At 45.9% G+C, this 23,802-nt stretch overlaps 1 protein-coding gene across 7 annotated transcripts in view; it reads right to left on the reverse strand.

Annotated features, from left to right (window-relative positions):
- The window catches only part of stumps (DBB domain-containing protein stumps), a 117,262-nt gene that overhangs the window by 26,063 nt on the left and 67,397 nt on the right, over positions 1 to 23,802 (reverse strand). For all 7 annotated transcript variants that reach the window (XM_077648423.1, XM_077648430.1, XM_077648428.1 and 4 more), the window contains exons 3-10: positions 14,464 to 14,790; positions 10,054 to 10,192; positions 8,648 to 8,926; positions 5,777 to 5,967; positions 5,118 to 5,220; positions 2,485 to 2,664; positions 1,474 to 1,551; positions 356 to 501 (exon numbers count right to left, since the gene is read on the reverse strand). In XM_077648423.1, the coding sequence (XP_077504549.1) occupies positions 356 to 501; positions 1,474 to 1,551; positions 2,485 to 2,664; positions 5,118 to 5,220; positions 5,777 to 5,967; positions 8,648 to 8,926; positions 10,054 to 10,192; positions 14,464 to 14,790 (1,443 nt within the window). The remainder of the gene's footprint in view (positions 1 to 355; positions 502 to 1,473; positions 1,552 to 2,484; positions 2,665 to 5,117; positions 5,221 to 5,776; positions 5,968 to 8,647; positions 8,927 to 10,053; positions 10,193 to 14,463; positions 14,791 to 23,802) is intronic.

A 23,802-nucleotide genomic window follows, 5' to 3' on the forward strand; every position in this document is an offset into this window, starting at 1 on the left:
TTCCCTTGTAAATAGCGTATCAATACATATAGTTCACTGGCTCCATTACACACAAACATGAATCACTAGTTACATACCCTAGCTGAAAGTAGTAAGATGCAAAATATTGTGTTTTGCTCATGGGTTGCATTTCATTCCAGTCTGACATAACATACATGTACAGTAAGGCCTGATTGAATTTGCCCATAGCTCTACCTTTTAACTGGAACTGTGATAGCTATATACCAAAAGTTTAAAGCCGCATCTATGGTAAGCATGCATTTTAGTGCCAATAACCAAGCCTGTCTTTTATGAACTATTTGTAAAAATTGATTTTTTCACTGCCCGGGAAAAAGATATGGATCAGCACACTCACATCTTCAGTGCTCTTGGTACTTTCATTGCTCTTTTTCCAGTTGTCAAACAGCTTTTCAATCTGTGAGAAAGGCATGCCTTTCTTGTACATTTCTATGATGCGAACCAGGTCCTCTTGTGTGTTTGAGAAGATCATATCTGGTGCACCTAGATGAAAACAAGCACATGTCACATTGTGAACTTGAGCCATAATATCCCTCCCTCAGTAGCTTCCAGGATATATAAAAATTCCTAGGCAAACTCTGCTGCATCAAACCTTCAAATTAAGTTCTGCAGCGCTAAATGAATCATATCAGGAGGCAGTTACTGTATTTACTCGTACAATTTGTGCACCCCTAATTTATTACCCTAGTTTATAAAAAGAAAACTTTACTGGCACATTTTATGTTCCCTGCTGGGCCGGATGCACAAGGCAGGCTTGGGAACGTCGGCACAGTCGTGTCACTATGTGCTGCAGCAAAACGGGCCCGGAAACCTTGGGCTTTCCCGGATGAGGGGGTCAACGTATAGGCGATAATATGTACGGTATATATTGCGTGTTATGGCCTGCGTAGTTTTTTAGGATGTGCTCGCGAAATCTCAGCGTACCCGCCGTTGAGCCTTAATTTAATGAAAAAAGTACGCAAACTACGTACGCGAGAAAATACGGTATATCATTCACCATTCATAATATAGTTTACTGAATTGGCCCTGTCACAGACCCACCAAACCCTTATAAAGTCAAGAGCATTGTGAAGAAAACATAGTACCACATTATGTGACACTGGGATATAACAAAACATATTTCTCTATGTAGGGTGCATTAATACTCTATAGTAAGCATAGGATGAGGTACTAAAGCAAAGTGTTGAAAGAATATTGGTTTGCAGGAATCAGTGAATATGTGGAGCCTGAGCATTGCAAGACCAAGCAGTGAATGATTGTAGTGCAATGACAGCTAGCTTTAGTTAAAAGCATGCAAGAATGTATTTATAATGATAAGCTGATTTTTGTGGGCTGACACTGGTCTTTACTCAGGCAGGCTAAGTACCATGTGTTACTACGTGGGATCCACTGTACTGTGCGGTGGTACAGTGTTAGGAATGTGCACTTTTTAAAAAATAATAAAACTAGACATACCTATATTATTTTGTTCACTTGTGGAATTCACTTCTGTTTTTTCTTCCTCCTGATCACCTTGACTTACTGAGCTTCTTTCTGGTGAGCATGATGAATAAAAATAAATGTCATTCATCTGTCTCACATATCAGCGGACACCTGAACTGCACCCTAAGGGAAGGGATAAAGGAGGGACTAAGAGAAGAAAGGAAGAAAGAGGTACTGACTAGTGGAGGGCTCAGGGATAATTTCAACCACCTGGGGATCTTTAAAGTGCACTTACATCGCACAGCACATGGGCGCCTTAGCGTTTCGCCTCCATCGAAACGCGGCCGCCGCGGTCGGGTTCAAACCCAGGTACAGATCTGTAGCTGAGCGCCTTAACAACTGGGCCATCGTGGTGGGTGGGGTTGGACTGTTTAGATTTTAGGGCCATTAGTCCAAGTACCTATTGCAATGAGGTGGCAGAGTTGTACTCCTAAAAGAGCTGTATAGTTGTCGCTGTATGAAAATATTGCACGAAGAACAACCTGTATGTACCAAAAAATGCGGCAAACAAACCAGTCTTGAGCACTGCAAAACTTTTGCATAATTTATTTGCTAGAATCCAAGATAAATGAAGCAAAAAGGAAGCTGTTTGACAGCCTCTATGCACACTTCCCGAAGTAATTAAGCAATATGACCCACATTCTCTGGGCTAAATCGTCATCTGATGTCCGGAAAACATGCCAAGAATGTCCTTGAGAGGAATTTTGAGGATTTCCTGAGGAGCACGCCCTTCAGTTTATGAACGAACGATGCTTTTTTTTTCCTTTCCTTGTTCCCACAACTGCTGTGGGCACCAGTACCCTTCAGTGTTCTCACATTAAATCAAAGTAGGCAAAAAAATCAACAAGAAAATTGCACCTTTTAAACTAATAACTTAGCATTCTAGAAAAAGTGTCTGCAAAAAGGGAATCGCATTTCAGCCCTTCGTTCAAACACCCAATTGCAGTCAGATTGTAGAAGAGAGGGCGAGCGTCAGTGCTGCACCTTTAGGGGTGGCAACCTGGGGAAGCATGCTCAGGTACTCGGCCTCCTGGTCGTTGTCGGCAGGCGGCGCTGGTGCTGCGGGGGGCGGCACCAGTGACGCCAGCCCATATGAAGGGTTGCACACAGGCGCAGAGCGGGCTGCACCAGGGCTCACGTAATGGCCGCCAACGGTCACATTCTCTGTGCAAAAGAAACAAAGCACACTTATACAACGAATAAGTTGCCATCCAGACCATGAGTTTTCAATCTGCCACAGGTGGGAAAATCAGCACCCTCTTTCTTTTTCATTCGTTCCCCCCCCCCCCCCCCCGTGCATGCTCCTTGGCAAGAGATACACACAGGCAGAGAGGCTATATATATAAATATCAGTTTTACTTCTCTCTATTTGAGCGAATATATGAAAAAGAATGACCCTGTGGTTTCTAAGTAAGTAAATGAACAAAGAAACTGAAAAATGCGTAAACTATTGGGAGCAAGCCTTTGCTGAGCATCAAGAATGGGGGAAAAGATAGCAGAGCAAGTGTTGTGAGGTGCTCCTCATGCGAAAACCAAAGACGGAGTTTACAGACAGCTTATTTTGAAAGGTAAGTTCATAGTTGATGTTTTGAGTCAAAGCATGATTTGAGTGTTCAGGGAGGGTTTGAAGTCTTAGAAACCTGTGTCTATCAAGTGGCCATTCATTTCAAACTTTATCTAAAACTCTTAGTGTTGTCATCCTTCTCCTTTGTTGATGGGGCCCGGGGTACAAATCTATGTCCCCGTGGCAATTTAAGCTGTTCTTCAACTTCAAACATTTAGGTAATTAATTGTAGTTTTTTAGTCGATTTGTCCAAAATCGTACGAAAGAAGAAATGCTGCCCCCTGACCCCACCCCCTGCTGTCGGTGCCCATGATCCAGACTTTTTGCTCTGGGGCTCAGTTTACTAAAACACTGCCCATATTGAACAGAGTTAGAGTGTGTTTACATGCTTCCTAAACTTTTCACAAAATAGGGGGGAGGGGGGTAATCTTATTTGCTGTTTTTTGGGTGCCTTGGCCAGTCATGGCAGCCGAAAGCAGTGGTGGGAATGGCCAAGAGCATTTTGGAGCAGGCTTTATAGCAGGTGAAAAATCAGATTGGAGCAGCTTCCTTGTGTTTCATAGGTTCTGTTTTGTAGCAGGAGCCCTATTATGAAAAATTTCAGTCATGTAGGGTTACAGGCAGCCATCTTAGCCAAGTCTGCATAATTTTTTAATGCACTCAAATTTACTTATTGCATAACAAATTAAAATGGGTGAAATTTCATATTGTTAAGGTTAGCACAAATTTTTCTATGCAAGAGTTGTAAAGAATGCTGAGAAACACCTACTTCAGTTGTTTTCTATAATATGCCTTCAGCACAGTTTCATTTTGAAACTTAAATAAAGCCCACAAGATTTAAAAATTGTCATGTGACCGTGCTCTTACGTCCCAACATTAGCACTCTAAAATGTGCTCCTATTGAAGGAACTCGGTTAGGGCAAGCCAGAATCAATAAACAGACCACTGCAGTCACAGCAATCAACTGTGCTGGCTAAACTATTGCGGCAACTATGGCGGGAACATTATAGTGCAGCAGAAGGTCAGAGCAACCTCCACGCCACGCTTTGCTCCCTTGGGCTGTGTTGCATGCAGCGATATTTTTTTAGCCAAAAAAAAGTTCCAAATAAAGCTGGGGACAACTTTCTGGAGACAAAAGGTCCTGTCCGTAGAATTGGGTGTTCAGATTAAATTCAGGAGCCTTGGACATTCGGAAGTTTTCAGGTATTCAAAGCCAAAGGGGAAGGAAAAAAAAGTGCTCGTTTTCTTTTTTTTCCTGGGTTACTTCCTTGACCCTCGATTTATAAGTGTCCATAACATGGTTCGACAGGGCCTAAGCACCTAAGCGCCTGAACAAAATCCAAAGCTTTGTAGAAATGGCAACACCTTCCAGTGGTTTAATTGGTATGCCCAGAAATCCCAGAAAGCTTGATAGCGACATGCTTTTGGTTAGCCTATTGAAGTCAGAGGTAAAACAGGAAAGTAAGGTTTAACAATCTGAAAGTAAAAGTCTTTAAATGAAAAAGGGGGGAGGCACTGGGTTACACTTAGTATGTGAAAAAAAGCACACAATTGCAGCTGGATTATTTAACTGGTACTCACACTTTTCGGGCTGGAAACCACAACTTTCCAGCTCGAATGACATCTGTTTCCAGCTAGATTATTGGACTGGAAATCGTACCTAGCTGGAATGTTCTTGTATCCAGCCAAAAAATTTACGCTTCCAGTTAGCTCTAGCTAGCTGTAAAGTTTCCAGCCGGAGTAGCTCCAGCTGAATTTACTTAGACTTCCAGCTGAAAATTCAGCTGGAAAAGTGCTTTTCCAGATAGAATGGGTGCCCCTCACTAAAGTTCGCCAAGCCAATATTTTGATCTGGGATTCACTATAACTTTACAAAAAGAACCAGTTCTGCACATATTTGGGGCTTAATTTACACAGCTTTTCAGTGGAGTAAACTGAATATGCATCAGAGCCATTGGTTGCATGCAATGATAGCGTCAAAGGGTCTGCTCACACTGACATATATTTTAAAGCGTCAAAAAAACTTTCAGGGTTTGAATTTGTGAAAGCTTACCGTAATGCATACGAGGTGGGCTGCCTCTACCCGGGTTAGATTGGACTCGCGCAGGGGGAGGAACAGGTGCCTCTTCTTCTGTCACGGAAGAGATGGCTCTTGTCTGCGTGGTTTTTCAAGGGTTATTCAGACACGGGAAAAGTGCACATAATCTTTAATCTACAATGCTGCAATGTTTAACACTGCACAATGGCACAACAATGCATGAAGGTGGCAATTTTGACTGTTTTACATCAGCCAGATAGGTAAGAAATTAACTTTTCAAGCTGCCGGCTGGTACAACTAACCGCAACCCAAATGCCTGACGTGGCCACGTACGTTGATACCACAATTCTCGAAATAACTTGCATTGTGAATGAGCATTTATATATGTTGGGACCTTATAGCAGTACCCTGTACTGGATTTTCACTGCTTCTGCACACAGTGCACAGTGGCTATTAGTCTGTGGCTCTCACAGTAAACTTTGCAGAGCTCCCGACTCAACTCCTCTGTGCACCGCCAGCTCTTTTCATCTTAGCTGTGCATCCACCAATTCCAACCTTTCTATCTGTAGCATTCACGCAGCACGTAATTATTCCTGGCTCACTAACTGGGTCATTAACTGGGTCAGACAATAACGCATGCATTTTGGATGAGTACGGCATCCATTTTCACTCACCTGAAACTCATTGATCGTGGCAGCTAAGCGGTGGTGGCCCGCATTGGACGCGAGCTGAGCAGGTGAGTGACCTTTACAGTTGAGTATCTGGCAACAGGTGCTGGCTCCTGGACACTGCAGGAGGGCGAGGCTGAGCTCATGGAGGCCGTAGTGGGCAGCGAAGTGGAGCAGAGTAGGCAGCAGTTCTTCGCCTGCATTGGGACGCATGTTCACCACTCATGATGATGGGTTGCAAAGCATGCATGGTTTGCACAAAAAATGCACATGTCTGGAGACTCCACTTCCATGCATATTGAAGTGAAAATTGGTCCAATGACCAACAGAAAAGAAAGCGCTTGATTTTACTGCACGAATAAAGATCGAGCTCATAACAGCCCTGCCTACAGGAACCAGTGCACAAAGAGAGGAGCACAAGAACAATTGGAGGACGACAGGACGAAGCGCTGCTCCTATGTTCTTGTGCTCAGCCTCTTTGCGTGCAGTCTCCTGTAGGCGTGAAAAAAAAACACACCTAGCCCAGAGCAAGTGCTGCTCATAACAGCCAACGTAAAGGATGTGTTATGCAGAAAAAATGTACAGAGGGATGAGGAGCGAGCATTTCCGATTCCCCCCCCCCCATTTTTGTTTTCTGAGGGGGGGGGAATTACTTCCCAGAGCAGCCAGTATTGATAACTTCTGCATCTTTCAAAATGAAGCAGCCGAGAAAAAGAAAAAAACGATTTGTTTGTTTTTTGCCATTTTCGATTAGAAACGGAAATTAGGACCATGAAGGATGCGGAGGAGCACCTTTCATGGCTATAGGGTGCGCACGTGATGGCTTCAAGAGGTGCGGCTTAGTTTAGGTTGATGTTTGAAGCACGAGGACAAAGCAATGCTGAAAATTGATCAATGCGGCACTAAAAAAAATACAAAAAAGTGTCCGCACTAACCAATCAGACGACGTTACGTACAACAGAAAAATGTAGGGGGTGTGTGAACAGAAGTTTTTCAAAACCAAATCGAATACTAATTATTATTTTTTTTATTTGGTACCTCAAAGACCCCTGACTCTGACATGGGGCATTACATGAGGGATGGGCATGGCAGTCAAAAAATTTGATAGCATTCTTAAAATGGATGGCGTTGCTATGATGCACGGCATCCTGTGGTAGATCATTCTAGTCCTGGGATGATGTGATGAAAAAAGATCCGGAATGAGTGGTAGTTCTTGTGGCGGGGCGTAGACAGCATTATGGTGACTAATACGGCTGGAGGGGCAATGAGCTGGTGATTCGAGAAATTTTTTGTCGCTTTTCAAGGTTGGATAAGTTGGTTCTGGATTTTAAAGCAGACACACTAGCATAATATGAATAATCAGAATAAATAAAGCAGATAGCACGATTTTGTATTCTTTCTAAGGTTAAAGAAAGGTTAGACTGGTGAGGATCCCCTATTGCTGAAACGAATTCTAGTTTAGTACGGACAAAAGTTAGGTATGCTAATAATGAGAGTGAGATATATAAAACCAAGGGCACGATTAGCCTCATTAGTGATGTGTATGATTTGAGGTGACCATGTTAGGTTTTGCATCATAGTAATACCTAAGTACTTACAGGAAGAAACAGGCAACACTTTTAAACCAAAAAGAACATATTTAGAAGGAATATGCAACTGCCTGTGATGGAACAAAATCAAACATGTTTTAGTATATTAAGAGACATTAACCATTGTTTGCACCAAGTTTCGATTCGTTTATGACCTTGTTGAAGAATCAGTACTGTTAGAGATGAATTGCACAACTGTCGGCAAATAACCGGATTGTAGAGGAAATATTCGAAGGGAGAAGAAAGGGTCCGAGAAAGGTACCTTAGGGAGCATCTTAAATGACCAGGCTACGAGGAGAAGAAGGTAGCATAGACAGATTGCTCTCCATTAGTCAAAAAGTTGCAAAGCCACCCCACTACTAAAGGATTAAGATTTAGGTGTGAAAGCTTTAGGAGTAGCCCTTTAAATTATGCGGTACTTTATCAAAAGCTTTTACGAAACCATGGAAGAGTGTGTCAGTAAGAATGTTTAAATCTTGTGTGTCAGTAAGAATGTTTAAATCAAGATTGGAGCTTAGGTCATTAATAAAGAGAGGTAATTGTCACATGAACATCCTTTCAAGAATATGTTGGTTAGGATGAAAAAATTTTATGGAGATGAGGAATTTGACTACATGGGAATAAATATGTTCCATTAGTTTCGAAGAGATCAGGGGCAAATGAAAATGGGATTGCCTCAAGGCAGAGCTCAAGTGTTACCCTCCAATTCTTGCAGGACGGGAACTTAACGATATTCCATTAATAATAAATGAAAAATGAAGGAAAATTTTTTATGAAAATATGCATCCACTTGAATAATGACAAATTTGATCACTGTTCTTGACGACTATTTCAGCATATGGCTCCTTTGTATGGCTGCTTTCATGCACAATGTTATACCGGACATGTTAGTCTACATGTCATGACCTATGTTCATGTTTGACTTGTGCATTGAGACAGGAACTGCAGTTTGGCTTCCTTATCAAAGCATGTCTTATATGTTTCTGCCATTGCTTTCATCAAGATAATATCTTATAGTCAAAATTTCTTTCATTTTATAGTTATACAACCTCCAGGCGAACCTGCCCATCCGCGACTGTGACCCATCCGCCATCCATGCCTGCCTCACTAAAACGCGAGCATGTTATTTTAAACAGCCGCGTCCCCCTCAAATACTGATGTCACCGCCAGTACGAACACACTCAAGAAGGAACTCTCTCTCCACTTCCACTAATAAAAGCCAGTACATGATCGAGGTAAGAGGCTTTGAAGTTGGTCTTGCCCTCGGCTGAAAACGGGACACACTCACTGCGCTTCTTTTCCGGGGCGGCCAGTTGCTGCGGCGCGAGCAGGTGGAAGCCCCTCGTGGGAAGGTTGCGGCGCAGGTTGGTGGCCAGCGCCGTGTCCACATCATGCAGCGTGGCCAGGCCGAGTGTGAGGCAGAGCATCTCATACGGCGACGTGGCCGACTGCAGCAGCGCGTGCAGCTGTGACATCTGGGACTCACATTTGAGCTGGCGCACTCCCAGCAGCACGCCATCACAGCGTAACTGCACATTCACCACCTTGGACACCTGCAGGAATGTCTCTGCGCGGGAAGTGCAGGTTGTGGCATCGGATGAGCAATGGGCGATTCGAGTTGGGAATTACTATTTTTAACCCCACCTACGTAGGTTTCTCATGGGCCTTTCTCGGCACCAAGCATATGGCCTCCCAGCTCTTTTATACATATGCAACCAAACAGAACTCTAGACTGACAATACCTTCTGCCACCAGTGTCTATACAGTTGTACAGTTAGTCATATAATTGGCTTTTATATTGTAAAAAAATTACTTTTACGGAGATGGATTTCAGCACAGAGCAGGCTGTGACATCACTCCTGAAGAAATTTTCATGCGCTCTCTAAAACGGATGTTGCACAGGAACATACGGCTAAAATTCCTCTGACCGATGCAGTGAGATGTGGCAGCGCACATTCATGGCATGCATTTATTTCGTTTTACCTGACAAATTGCTGAATTAATCCAGTGCAATTAGGGGAAACCCCTTATATGGTGTAGATTTCAATTAGGGAGTAATTACACACTAGAGTCCACCTCAGCCCTGCCATATGGCCACAAAGAAAAAGCAGTGGTCCCAGGTTAGATCCCCGGACCAGGATGAATTTTTCTTCACCTGCGAAGCTTCTGATAAATCTGTACAGCTTTCCTTTGTAGCTGTATGGCTGCACTGATGTGGATGCTTGGGAGTAATCACTCCCTAGATGCTGAATTAAGAAGCTGTACAACAAATTTCAGTTACATTAGCAATCAATTTGGAAAGATCTGCCTTTATTAGAGGGTGTTGTTGCCAGCACTGAAAATAATAGCGCAACACAAACTCACAGCTGACTAGCTCCCAATTAAGTGCAGAAAAAAGAACAATACAAAGTGCGTGAGGAAAAAAATTCTGTTATTTATTCCAAGATACTACGTGTCAGAAGTGTGTTCGGAAACGAGAACTCAAGATGCCTTGAAAAAGAATATTGTGGGAGAATGTTCTGAAAGGATGTTATGGTACAGCTGTCAATATTTGACTCATGGTGAATGCATTGTTTTGTACAAAAACACACCTTGAAATTATAATGCATGTTGTCTAAAGAAGATAAAATATTTCCTGACTACGTAACTTTAATCGAATGACTTGTCAGTGCTTAGAAGTGAATTCAGACTTACCCGGAACAGTAAATTGCAGAACATGCGGATTTCTCCACTTCACTGGCAGCTCATGCATTCCAGAACTCTCGAAGAACAGCTGAAGCTTCTGACTTTGTTCAACTGGCTCGTTCAGCATAGCAAATACTTTTGCGTTTCCCTGCACAAAAGCAATAGTTTCCGATATGGTATGGTATATGTAGGTTTTAACGTCTTGAAAACAACTTATTTAAGGAAGGTTTTTCTCAGTGACAAAACGCTGAACAAATAAGGTTTCATAGCATTTCATGCACAAAACTAATACAAAGGCGCAAAGCCAGTAGTTAAAGATGGTTTTGGCTGTCTGCCAACGTGAGCCTTACAATGAGGCCTAGTCTTCAAAATTCGCCCTTTGATCATAAATTCATGTAGATGCTTTATTAAAAGAAATATAGAGATCTAGTGTAGGTTCGTGGGGGGGGGGATGATAGAGGATAAAGGATTCCACACAGATCACTCATGTATAGTAATACCTGATAGCACGGGCCTGGTTGTGGATTTGGATTCATTGCTATTGCACCTAAAAAGCTAGACAACGAATCAAATTTAATTCTTGTACTTGTCTGTCAAGCAGAGCCCTTTGGCACACTTATGCATAGTGCAAAGATAGTGTACTCTGTGGCGAGCATTTGCTACCATCTGTTGGGTCCGATTCGTCTTCCTGAAACTCGAGCAGTGAATCACCGTGTCCAGGGCAAAACACGTGCGGCAAGGAGCTGCTTCAGGCAGCCAGATACCAATCGACGCTGCCACTACAGTATGAAGCAGCTACACATTGTACACATCTGAAGGCTGCCCGCCATAGAACGGAGCAAGTATGAAAGAGCCAGAAAGTACAATGAGGCTTAATTATTAATACTAGACAGTGAAGAGGGGCATTCGCGCAGCCCCTAGCCGCTTGCGCGCAACCCCCAGCGCGCGGCAGCTCTTGCTCTGATCACTGGGCTGTCGTGGACTTCGTAGCTATGGATTCACGGCAGCTTTCCCGCGCAACTCGGCGTGCCCACATGATTCCTTTTAGAACTGATGCAGCGGCCGCGCATCGCAATTCCTTTGCGCAGCTTCACGGCCCTATTCCATGATGCCGCTGTTCAAGGCAGCGTTCGCGGCAGCGGAGTTCAAGGCAATGGGCGACTCCTAGCACGTACTTGTGCATTCCTCAGCGCTTCCGACGACTGCGGCATGTTAATTGTTGGTGGCAGCGTGGCCGTCCGCTGCTATCATAGGCGGGAGAGATCTTCGGAGGCCCACCACACTCTTGCTGCGAGTGCCCATAAATTAACCTGCTCTACATTGCCGTCCTGTCGCAGCGGTACAGTTTGTGTTGCATTCACTTCGCTAGTGACCCCCCCACCCACTCCCACCAGATTACTTGTGCCTTGATGACCTTGATCTCACCTCCCACGCCGTATTAATTGCGCCGCACGCGCGGTCTGCTGTACCATCGGTGCGTCGCGCCAGGGTTCCTAATTTAAGACATCCCCCCTTCCCGTCTGCCTCCAAGCAGTCTCATCTCCACACTTAGCCACAAGAAAATAAAACGGGGGTGTAACGAGGGCGTAACGCACGTGTGTTTGAGCGTTCGCTGGGCTGCGTTCATAGTTGCAGCTCTTTATTTCATCCCTGGGTTTTCGTTGGCAACGTCGTTAAGGTATGTTGCTTTATGCTAATTTTTTTTTATTTTCGCCGAGTAGAATTGAAATTATTTTTTTTCCTGTTTTGAAAACACGTCGCTGAAGCTTACTCCAAGGCTCATGCGAGAGGCAAAGCGAGAGAAAGGTTTCAACCTGCAGAAAATCCATGACCTGAAACCGCGTATCTGTAGCGTATGCCCATCTTGTCTTTTCTTTTGGCACCCAATTAAGTTGCTCTTTACATGTTTGTTTTTGCGTGTGCATATATGCTTTTGTAGCCCTTAGAATGTTTGCTTGAGGTGCATCAGCTTTCGGCCTGTATTATGTTTTTCTTGCTTCATATTTTTCAGAATTTTCAGAGCTAGAGAAAAAAGTGGCCATTATTATATGCTTCAGGTGCCATAGCGCTACGTATACATTGTGTATTAAATGGTGCATACATATACGCCTGCTGTCTGTATTCATTTAAATGCAAAGAGCACATCTAATAAACTGAAATGACATCTGTATTGCGTTGCTATATTGGGGGGATCGGGGGACTTTTTTCTTTAATTCATATTTCCTTTGTGTGTAAAATTCTAGGACATTTCATGTAAACAGGTAAGTCTCGGACGGCCGAGCCAGCATGCATTCACGCAAGTGGACAGATGTATTACACCACCTGTAACCTAAGCATGTGCCTGAAGTTTGGCATATATGTGTGCTTAGATGCCTGAAGCCTGCAGGAAAAAGGAGAAATAATTTTATTGAGCCAGAGCCGAGAAATCGAGCATCAACCTTTTGGGGCTTTCCCTGGGACGCACAAGGTTTTGGACTCTGCTAGTTGTGGGGATGTTGGATGAGTTCGGGAAAAATGAGCACCTCCTGGGGAGATTCCAAATGCCCGGATTGGCTATTTTTGGGAGATTTTGAGGAGGTTTTGTGTTTGCTGGGGAGCCTAAAAATTTTGATGATGAACTCCCTATTTGCTGTTTGCCGATAAAGAAGAGCTAGCATAAAATTTCTTTCAGACGAACGGGTGTTCTGCGCGATGTGTGTCTAGTGCGGCTGGTACAGTGCATTATCGTAGACGGCGCATATACTATTGATTACTTGCTTAAATTGCGAGCAGATCGAATGAGAGTGTGAAGTGCAGGCACCGGCCGAATGCTTATCTCTGATGGCGCCCGGCCGTCGCGTCGCAAACTGCCGTCGCTTACATGCAACCTGTTGGGGGTGACAGCGGTTCTCGCCGCGCGCAACCGGGCGTCAAGACATCGATCTGTGTCATTGTGGAAGTGTGGAGATGTAGCTGCTCAAAAGTCGCGAATATGTAGCGTGTAGCTTGCGGATGCTTTGTGAAGAAGAGCGAGCAAGCCTCACGGGCATAGTTTTTTTGTTTCCTCCGTGATCACGGGAATAAGTTAACGTTGGGCGTGACTTTAGCCATGAGCCTACAACTTCCGCGCCGTTCATTTATGGAGATTCAACTGGGTACGTCAGACGAGCCTTTAGCCACTTCGTTAATTTACTTATTTATTATTCCAGCTTCAGCTTCTTAGAGCGGCTAAAACCCTGCCCAGCAGGGCGCGCTCTCGACAGGTGAGAGGGATGAGAGTGAGCGGTACATGAACTACCTCTCTTTCTATTTCGCTCACATACCAATTTCCGCACCGAACGGGAGAACGAGGATAAACAGACATACTACTAAGAGCAGCGGGGGAGCACCACGCGGTCGCCAAATTGCTTATCAGGGCGCGGAGATCGAAGGCCCAGAGCTGCCGCTGTCGCTGGCCGCAGTGCCGACAGGATGCTCTTCGACCTTCCGGCGCGGGGATTAATAACCTCACCATACGCCGTTTCCCGTCGGCAAGATCAAATACGCCGACCGACGTCGGGTGCTAGGAAGTTTTGGGGGTCCGATACTATCGTTTCGTCGTCATCGTGCTATTTGGACGTGAGCGGCACACGTGGAAGACGCGGGAAGTTTTCTGCGTCGTCGACGTGGCGTTGTTACTGTTTAGCGCTGCCGCTGCCGAAGCCAAAGAACAAGCGCGTTGACCCGAGCATGGCGACCCAGAAGTTCAAAAAAAAAAAAGAAAGAATGAGAGAGTACGCTTCGTGTGAATTAGCTTGCAGCGACGCCAGGCGTATACTGTAGGCCATATTTCGTGCAGCAGCGCCACGCAACCAAACAAGCCGCAGCGATAAAACACAGTGGCCAAGCGATTGAGCGTATGCGGTGCCGCAGTGGAGGGTTGTGGATCAGTTTACACCACCTGGTGTCGTATTTAACTCTAATTTAGTTCAACTGAACTATGTAACCCAATTTAACTCGCACTGACATCTCATAGTACAGCTCGACAAAACGCTTATCTAGAACACGCGTGTTTCGGCCTGAACACGCAATATCTAGCGATAACATTTGGTTAAATAAATGCTCTGGATGTAATTAGACTCATAGGATATCATCGTTATTTTTTGCCTTCCTGGTCGCAGTGGCTTTGGGAGCTGTGGACCACACAAATAGGTCATTCTAGACAAGTGTTTTGCCCTTTGTACGGGGGCCTTTTTGCATTCCGCCTGAACTGAAATGCGGCCTTGGGCACAGCACCCGAAGCAGATCGCTCGAATCAGAGCCACGATCCACCGATCACATCTACTCTCACTCAAGGATGCTTTCGCATACGCTAAGACACGGCCCAGCCAGACACAGAGAATAGACGACCTCATGTGCTGGTAGTGCGCGAACACTCGGGATGAGAGAAGAGAGCATCACCTGGTGTACTTTGCGCGGGCACAGGCGGAACTGCGGCGAAGCGGCAGCAGTCCCCCGCATACTGTTCTCGGAGCGCTCGACAATCTCGCGGGCCGTCTCGACGAGCCGGATAACGAACTCGCGATCCTGGTTGCGCGCCTCCAGCAGTGGCCACGAGGAGAAGTTTGGGAAGGCGGCGCGAAGCGACGAGCCCAGCTCGTGTGGCTCAACGCCGCACAACATGGCCAGGCCTCGCTCCGACTCCAACAGCCGGCCCACCGAGAACAGCTCGGCGCCACGCCGCTCCAGCAGCTCCAGCAGGTCCGGAGACACGATCAGCAGAGACACCTGCGGTCGCAACGCATCGCACTGAGGGCAGGCTCGCGCGCAGTGGGAGGCCTTGAGGTTGGGGAAATCGCTGAGTAACTTAGCGCACTACAGTCACACTTCTACAAGCTACCGCGTGCTTCATGCATCCGCCTTTCGGCGCATCACTAAATCACGTATGGGACCTCCTTCAAAGTCCTTCTCGATTTCAGTAGGAGAAACATATCCTGCATTTGGTACTGGCTTCGAACAAGATGCTCAAATAAGCTGTGGCTTTGTTGGCGCTTTGACCGTCGACACCATCATTGCTCGGCGGTTTCATCAAGCCGCCCGTAGAAGCCGTCGCCCTCAGCAATACCTGGGACTAAAGAAAAGATGTAACATTGGACCGTACGGTTTGCACGGTGCGCAAATGCCACCGACCACCGCGATTTCGAGCTTAGCGCGAGCCGCAGGGCCCCGACGAGCCGTCGCCACACGCAGACTGGTGCGCCGCTGCGGCACGCACTCAAGCTCCGAAGGGAGGCGAGCGGCTCGCTGCAAGGACACAAGACTACAAGTTCACGAAGGAGACTGCTGTCGTCGTCTTCGTGCGTCAGCTACGAACAATCGTCTTGTCCCGCGGGGTGCACGAAAAGGAAAGGCTCCAAGTGTGCTGGCTAGCACGCTGCTGCAGAAGGAAAGCTCGTGGGGTTCCGGGACTGGGGACCGGGGGGAGTTGGAAATCAGAGCAAGGTAAGCGCCAGTTGTAAGGTCACGAGACTTATAGCGTAGGTCAAACACGAATAAGGACTAGTCCGAACCGATCCCAGAGGGGCCATCGAGCAAGACCAGGAAGCGTACGTGCCATGCGCCTCGGAGGAGTCCAAGTAGTGGGTACACTCTCGAGCGGCCACGCCAAGAGCAGGCTCCGAAATCCCGCCAAAATGTTCCAATGAGAACGATTCATTAGGCTTTCCGGGAGGGGCTGTATATAGTTGAATGAGTGTTGAAAGGAAGTGTTCAATGACTCGGTTACCTCTATGCCCCTGACGTGGGAAAAAGGGAAAGTGAGGAGACGGCGAAAGACCGGTGAACAAGCGCGCCAAGGCAACGGCGGCCCGCCGGGGTCCCCCATCACTACAGAGTACAATAAAAGCAAAGAAAAATACGATAAAGCGGCTGATGTTTTCCAGTACCAGAATAAAACGAACATCATGACTGCGTCTGTTTCTGAAATGCCCCCCCCCCCCAAAAAAAAAAAAAACCTAGGAAGAACCGTAGGCTTGGGAAAAATGCTTAATACTTAGAGCCTTTCGTTTCTCGGTTTTATTTTTTCCGAAATTCGGGGGTGGGGGTAACAATCGGGTGCAATATTTTTCACCTCAGTTTTAAGTACAAGTCGAGTTATTCCGCAAAAGGTTCCATACTTCGGGTTTTATCGGTCATATTTTGTAGATAAGACAATTAGGTATAAGGGTTCGTTTTTGTGCGAAACATAAAATGCTCTATACATTTTTAAGCATTGTTTTGTAAACAATACGAAATAGCAAGTTGCACAACAAACCTTCTATAAAATCAAATATTTCTTTTCTTTCTCATTTATTACAATCAGATTTATCCGCGCGCATTATAATTTACTGCGCATCAATTCTGCGTCCGTGAAGCACCTATCTGCCTTTGTTTGTACACAGCGACAACATTCTTTCAACATAAGTGCGATCGTTTTAAACACAGAAGAGCTTTGGAGCAGGAAGCCGTTATTAGCGTGGATATAGCACTTGACAGAGTGATGCCAATAACGTCTGGTCAGTACCAGGGCTTTTGATTCCCGTTTCCGAAACGTACTGCTCGAACTTGGCCTCAAATTAAGCGCCGTCATAAATAAAAAGACATAAAAGAAGTTTAAAATATCCGCTTGACTGAAAACAACTCTCTGGATTCCCGCTCAAGATGTCCGCTACTTTTCTTGCGGTGTCTGCAGCTTTGCAAGCCCACACTGAAACTAAATTTCGTAGAAGGCTTATTTTCGGGTAGGAATCAGGTTTAACCCTGTTTTTAATAAATTTGCTCGGGGTGAAAAATCGGGTAAAATCGGGATTTACCCGAAAAATAAGAGCCATATTATTACTGCAGGGTTAGAGCATCTATGAACGTCCCCTAAGTATTAAGAATTCTTTTTAGTTTGACAGCATAGCTGAAGTTAAAAGCGACTGATCGCAAGTGGTTTCATAACTCCTGCAGGCAGTGAAACTAAATGTTACTGACATAAAGCAATAACCCTAATAAATTTTTAAGACGAATTCAACGCTGGAATTTAATAACTAATAATAAACTTCAACTTCGAACAAAAATTGGCAGTGACTTAGCTCGGCAATGCCAGGATATACGTAGCGAAAGCTAAGTCATAGCTTGGCTAGCCTTGGTTAATCTTGATTGCAAGTCCAGGTGATGTCACGCCGACGGCGCGGCGCACGGCTTCTCCTCTGACGTCACGCCAGATGGCGAGGAAGTGGCGCCGTGGCTGGTCACGTGGTTAATCACGTGACAAGTCACGTGGTGCGGTGCGACCCCGGTGGGACTGCGAGCACGGCGAAACTGCGAGTTCGTGGCCAATGTAGCTTTCGCTACAAAAACTGGAGCGGACACTCAAGCTCCGCCTTAAGGGTATGACGCGATAGCGTTAATGCCCACATATGCGGAATCGGTCATTCCCGACTGTACAGTCATTGATCCCTGGGAGTCCTCGTACCCCTCCTGGCGCAGTGGTGCAGCGGTTAAGCTATGCTCCACTGCCCTGCGATGGAAGGTGCCGCCATCTGTGGGGCTCGTGAGACCCAAGTTGCTCTTCCCGAGCAACCTTCCGCGGCCAATCATTAGCTTGACTGCCACCTGCCACGGTGGGCAGTTTGCTCACAATCCGGTGGGTAGTTGTGATGTCACAAGGTCCACCTGCCACCTAGGTTGCTTATCTGAGGATTTTTCACGCACGACGACTACGACGCCGGGTTTTCCGCTGAACGAGGCCCTATTGCACTGAAAACATTTAATCAGACATGCGTCTGGAAATTCCAGTAAGTACAAATAAGCAATTATATCTCACTGTGCTGAGGTTGAAACTAAGTCACGAAATCAATGTCAAGGTGCGAAAAAAGATTACAAACAATTTGGGGACTTCCTATCCACATCCTTACGTCTGGAAGTTGGTCCACCCCGAAAGGACCCCAAAATTTTGGAAGTAGGCTCACCACAGAAAATGGGTTAAGGTGGATTGGTGGCAATTGGTGGGTGGATTAAGTTAAGTTAGTATGTGTTAATGGGTGGATTAATGTGGAAAAATGGATCGGGTTAGTACAATCCGACATGATAATCAAGTGAAAGGTACTCACAATATTCTACCACTCAGATTTTCAAATTTGGTGGTGCTGGAGACGTGACGGCTCTTTCGACCAGTAGGGGAATTTCGTTACTGAGGAACCGGGTAGCTTTTGCAAATTAAACTAAATGCTATCGCACATCGCATTAATAGCATTTCTGTAATAAAGCCTCCCCCTCTCCCTCCCATATTTCATCCAAGACAAACGAGAAGAATCGATAGTGAACTGAAAATGATGAGCATTTCGCCCGAGTCGTTTGCCGCAGGTGATAGCAGGGGAAATAAAAAGAAACGCAAAAAAACGCGTTAATTCATACCTACTAATCAGATTTGTCTCTTAATTCGATCGTTAGCACAGGCCTTGGCCGACGTCGCTGCATTTCACCGCATCACCATAACCCGTTCTTTTACAATGTTTCCCATACTTTCGTGGCTTTGTCATGATTAACTTAACGAAAATCGCTGCTCCGTTTGATCATTGGTGTCTGGGCTATCCCGCGGGCGAAGGAAATAAGAAAAAAAAAGTAACGGTAGCAAAAAGTAGATGATTACGAGACAGAATGGGATGAAAGTGAAGGTTTAGGTGAGCTAGTGAATTTGGTCGAAGCACCAGTCAATGTTTATAATAATATAGCACTCATATAAATGCATTCAAGACCTTATTGTCTGTCGGGCTGGACGGTTTTCCGTACCGCAACAACACTTAGCTCAGCATTATAAGTTTATAACGTAAATGAAACAGGTCACAAGTGCTTCGTCCACGTTTGTGATGGTTTGTCTATGTTGAGCAAAGTACGCTCACAATTAAATCAACTCAGATAAAAACTAAGGTGAGGCATATGCTCACGTTTGCTTTCGCTAGTCCCAGAATATTGCTAAAACATAGTCGAAGAAAAAGCACACTACGGCCGGCGGATATATATATTTTTTTGGGGCTAGGCGGAAGTGTGGAAAAATTCAGTGAAGCATGCCAAAAAAAAAAAAAAAAGACGACGACGACACAATTGAGGCGACTCGGCATATAGCATAGATTAGACCTCTCTTCAGGGGCAAGTAGCTTAAAAACGGACACGGAGAAAACCGTGAAGCCTCAGGACGAGTGGGCAAAACGAAGAGAGGAGCTTGTGCTGACTCACAGCGACACCATCACATTACCTCCCAAGAAACCTTGCGCGAAAAGAGATGCGAAATTAACGACTCGATCAATACTTCGACTAGCGTTAAAATCCATTTAGGAAGGACATTTTTGTACTTGTAAGCACGCTTATCTGAAAAATGTTACAGGTATGCTGTCTGGAAGTTTCCGTTTCGTGGTACTACATCATGGTGCGGGCGGTACCGGTCGCAGTCACAGATAAGGTATAACATAATGACTCCAGAGCACAAGCGGAGGCCACACTCCCCACGCACGCTCGCTCTACATTTTTGCTAATAATAATAATTGTTTTTTGGGGAAAGGAAATGGCGCAGTATCTGTCTCATATATCGTTGGACACCTGAACCGCGCCGTATGGGAAGGGATAAGGCAGGGAGTGAAAGAAGAAAGGAAGAGAGAGGTGCCGTAGTGGAGGGCTCCGGGATAATTTCGACCACCTGGGGATCTTTAACGTGCACTGACATCGCACAGCACACGGGCGCCTTAGCGTTTTTCCTCCATAAAAACGCAGCCGCCGCGGTCGGGTTCGAACCCGGGAACTCTGGATCAGTAGTCGAGCGCCCAAACCACTGAGCCACCGCGGCGGGTATTTTTTTTTATTTTTTGCTAACCGTAATACAGCTATTATGGCGGCGCCTCTTGATAGCCGGCCGTTACTCTGCATACTAAATACAGGGTGTGCTAATGTGGTAACGTCGATCCAAATTCATGGAAGGAGGGTTAAAGCGTGGAGAAAAGGTTGTGCTAAGATTATATGGTACCAGCACGGTACTGCCTATAGCGTGCTCGCACAGAACTCAATTAACGGCTCACTTCTTCAGCGAGTGTTGTGTTTAAAGAGAACATATTCGTACTCTGAGCAACCTGACCTTAAAAACGTTGCAGAAGTGCTGTACGCAGCGGCGTTCATAGTGCCGGTTAGAATAACGTAATGTGAAATTATCGTTGTTGCCAGTTTAGTACACCTTGTATATGTGGTCCGCAAAGTAACGGCGGGCTGTCAAGTGGCGCTACCAGAACGGCTGCTACCATGGGTTGCAAGAAAGCGAGCATGGCCGCCGATTTCACTCTATAGCCAGTATTTTAACACTGTGGCCGGAAGCAGGGTCAGAAGGCAGGCGAGCCTCCGTTTTCGAAAACACTCGTCCACAGAAGACTCGCGGGGGGGACGTTAGGCACTTTCGCAGCCAGGAAGGGGCAGAAAAGAAAAGCTCGAATACAAGCAGAGAGCCACTGAGGTACATGAAAAACCCCAGGCAGGGCCCTCTTTCTACGACCAAGCCAACTTTTTTCGCCGTCACCAAACGGCGTCACACTGCTTGCAGAACTCCAGCGCAGGAGGGCTACGGGGATGTCGCAACAGCAAGAAAGCGTCCCGCTTCAGAAGGACCCAAAGGTCTAGTAATGCGATGTTTGAATACATTTAGGGGTCATGTTCTATCAGTACCGAAGAGCAGTCGCCAAACGGCCTGCATCACACACAAAAAAGAAAAAGGCGGCTATGGTGTGTCGGCACTATGTTCTGCTTACCTTATAAAAATACCGTTGGTATTACAAATGCGAAGTGTACTGAGAAATGGCAAACGAAAGTGTGGAGGGAGGATGCAGCAAAAGGTTTCCCTTGGCTTCACCGGCCTGTTATCATTTAGAAGCATATGTTTGCCCTGTGTTGTTGTTGCTAGTTTTCATCGTAAGGAATAGCTTCTGCATACTAACGCTTCAGTGGCTGTCGGTAAACAAGTGTGCCCGGCACCTATTTACCGGCAGCCACTGAAGCTTTCGAAGCGAGGTGTAGGTCGTCGCTGCGACATATGCCTTTGAAAACGCTCTCGGAAATGCTCAAAGAACGCTTCGGCTCCAGAAACAGTTTCTTCAGAGAAGACGAAAAATACGATACCCCAATATTTTTACCGACGCTATCCCTATTGAAGTTACTTTCTGGAGCCAGTGACACAATATGCAACGATACTATTAGTTTCAACCGTCATTCTCTCTGATGCACACACGAACAAAGAAAGTCTTGTCAAGGCCATGTTTTCCTCTGTGGCTGCGTCGAAGGCAGCGGCCGAAAAGGCGAGGTACAGTACGCACTTCTACAATCGAATGTTGAGGTAGTTCACTCTGCTGACAGTGAAACCCGTTCTTTGTGGTCAAGATAGTATTTGTGTTCCAGGAAGCACATTCGTTATAGCACATATAGGATCCATGAGGCCAAAAAGATTTCGCTGAAACTTCGCTCGCGTTATAAAATTCCCGGTCAGACTTCTGTAGTTCGCGGGAACGCTCCGAGATGGCACACCAATATCACTCGGGTAGCTCGGGTCAGAGCCGATCTGTCTGGGGTTAAGATACCAACGGTGAAAACAGTTGCCCTATACTGCTGTTCCTTCCTCGGACTTCCTGTCCGATTATTGCTTACAAATGTTCTAGAATAAGGGTAAAACTTTTCGGCTGATTTGAAGAAAGCGGAGCTTCGACACTCTTTTGTGCCACGATTATAATTAGTTTCTGGAATCGAACTTTATTCCGCTAAGTGTGTATTTATTCGCACAGTCGCTCGTGCAATCGGCTACAACGCGGCTGCATCTCGCGCACGCGCTGACGTTTTAACACTTTTGCGAAGTAAAATAAAAATCACCGCTAGACGTGGGAAGCATAACGCGGGCGCGCTGGGCCAACCAAGTCTAGGGGGTGTTGGCCAACCGCAGATGCGGAGCCGGGGGAAAAGTAAAGAGTGAGTGTGAAAGCAAGGAGGCTCTCGGCAAGATCAAGGAATGTCACTACCTGTAATATAGAGGAACCTTATAGTTCGGGTACGCCAATGCAGCTCGGGGGGTAAATCAGGGACACCAGAAAGGACTATGAGGACATGCATAAACCTGCACAGCGACACCAGGGCGGCAGGGAGCACGTGCAAGCACGCAGCTGTCCTTATGCCAGCTAAGGTGAAGCGCTACAGCTAAACATAATCGAAACTGCCGCAGATTTAAACCTTTGTCATATTCGTTTCAGCCACGGGCGAGTCAGAAACAAGAATAAATAAATAAATAAATAAATAAATAAATAAATAAATAAAGAGCGAAAAACAATACGTGGCGTAGCGGAAAGTAAACGAAGACATCGAAGAAACACACAAACGAGGACGATGCTGCATCGTCCTCGTTTGTGTGTTTCTTCGATGTCTTCGTTTACTTTCCGCTGCCATTTATTCGATCATGCACCAACTAGCTCAACAATCCACCTTAGTGGCGTAGCCATTAAATTAACAATTCGGAATTAAGCAACAAGGTAGTTCGAACGCACAAAAATCAATTTTTGCGTGTCATTGCTTTGGACAAAGTAGCAGTCTAGCAACGAAGTATCACACATCTGATCTGAAAGCAAGCCAGTAAATCCTGAACTCAGTAAAAAATCTGGACCTGCTGACATCGTTTGACGCAGTAATAGAAAATACACATGCGCCCCAATCTTTTGGCGCCGACACACGTCGAAAGAGTCTGCGATAGCGTTGCGGCAACGCCGAAGAGAGAGAACACACGGAGAAAATATGCGCATGAAAAGGGCCCTCTGGATGCGCGCGAGAGAGGAGGGTGAATCCGAGAATACTGCTCCGCACCCCGCTGCTGGCATGCGCAGCAACGCACGAGGGCAAAGAAAGCCGAGTCATGCAGCGAGTGTGCATTTCGCGCAGGCATTCCTGAGAAGCAGGTGGCCGTAAACGCGACGACGCCCGAGGAGCCGTCATTGATGCAGCGCAGAGCACGCGCGTTCCTCTCCACTCGCATACGAGGAAACGAGACGCGCCGCAGCTACCGGTTGTAGAGTGAATATCTGGCAGAATGCGCTGTGTGCGTTTTCTTTCTTTTTCTTTAAATCTCACAACAAACAAACACCGCGTGCCGTGGGGCCAGAAGGCCAGAGATAAATCATCGCCAAGCTACGACTTGAACTGACTTGGATGCGCAGTTACTGACCCATATAGAAAGCTACAACGAACATGCGCAGGAAGTATGCCAAGTTGCTTCAAAAAAAGCCCTAAAACGGATTTTTTTTTACATTTTCACTGAGTTAGCGCACTCATATTAGTACGCGGTGCACACAGCTCAAGACGCCGTATCTAGTCGTCACACCATGCACCATGAGCATGCTGCACTTGTGCATGGTCAGGCTGGTTTCATCGCAACGCACTTCTTAACCCTTTGACACACTATGTACACAATGCTGTACAAAGCGAACGCGCAAGCTTTTTTTTTTTTTAGAATTGACTGCACTTAGCAGTGATTTCTTTATTTCGGGTGAATTTGGCATCCTTCATGCTGCAAATAAGGCGGTTTTCTATGCCATATAGCCAACGCAGTATATAATGCTTCGCGAAACAGTGAGCGTGGTGGAAAAGTCGTCCGCCATTCTTGTGCAGACATATTTTGCCACCTGTAGTAACATAACAAGCGTAACGTTCACTTTAGCAGTAGAAATTATTTCCACGATCCTTCTAGTGTTTGCTTGCTACGTACCGGCATTT

This window comes from Amblyomma americanum, chromosome 1 (assembly GCF_052857255.1).
Source record: "Amblyomma americanum isolate KBUSLIRL-KWMA chromosome 1, ASM5285725v1, whole genome shotgun sequence".
NCBI classification, from domain to species: domain Eukaryota; kingdom Metazoa; phylum Arthropoda; class Arachnida; order Ixodida; family Ixodidae; genus Amblyomma; species Amblyomma americanum.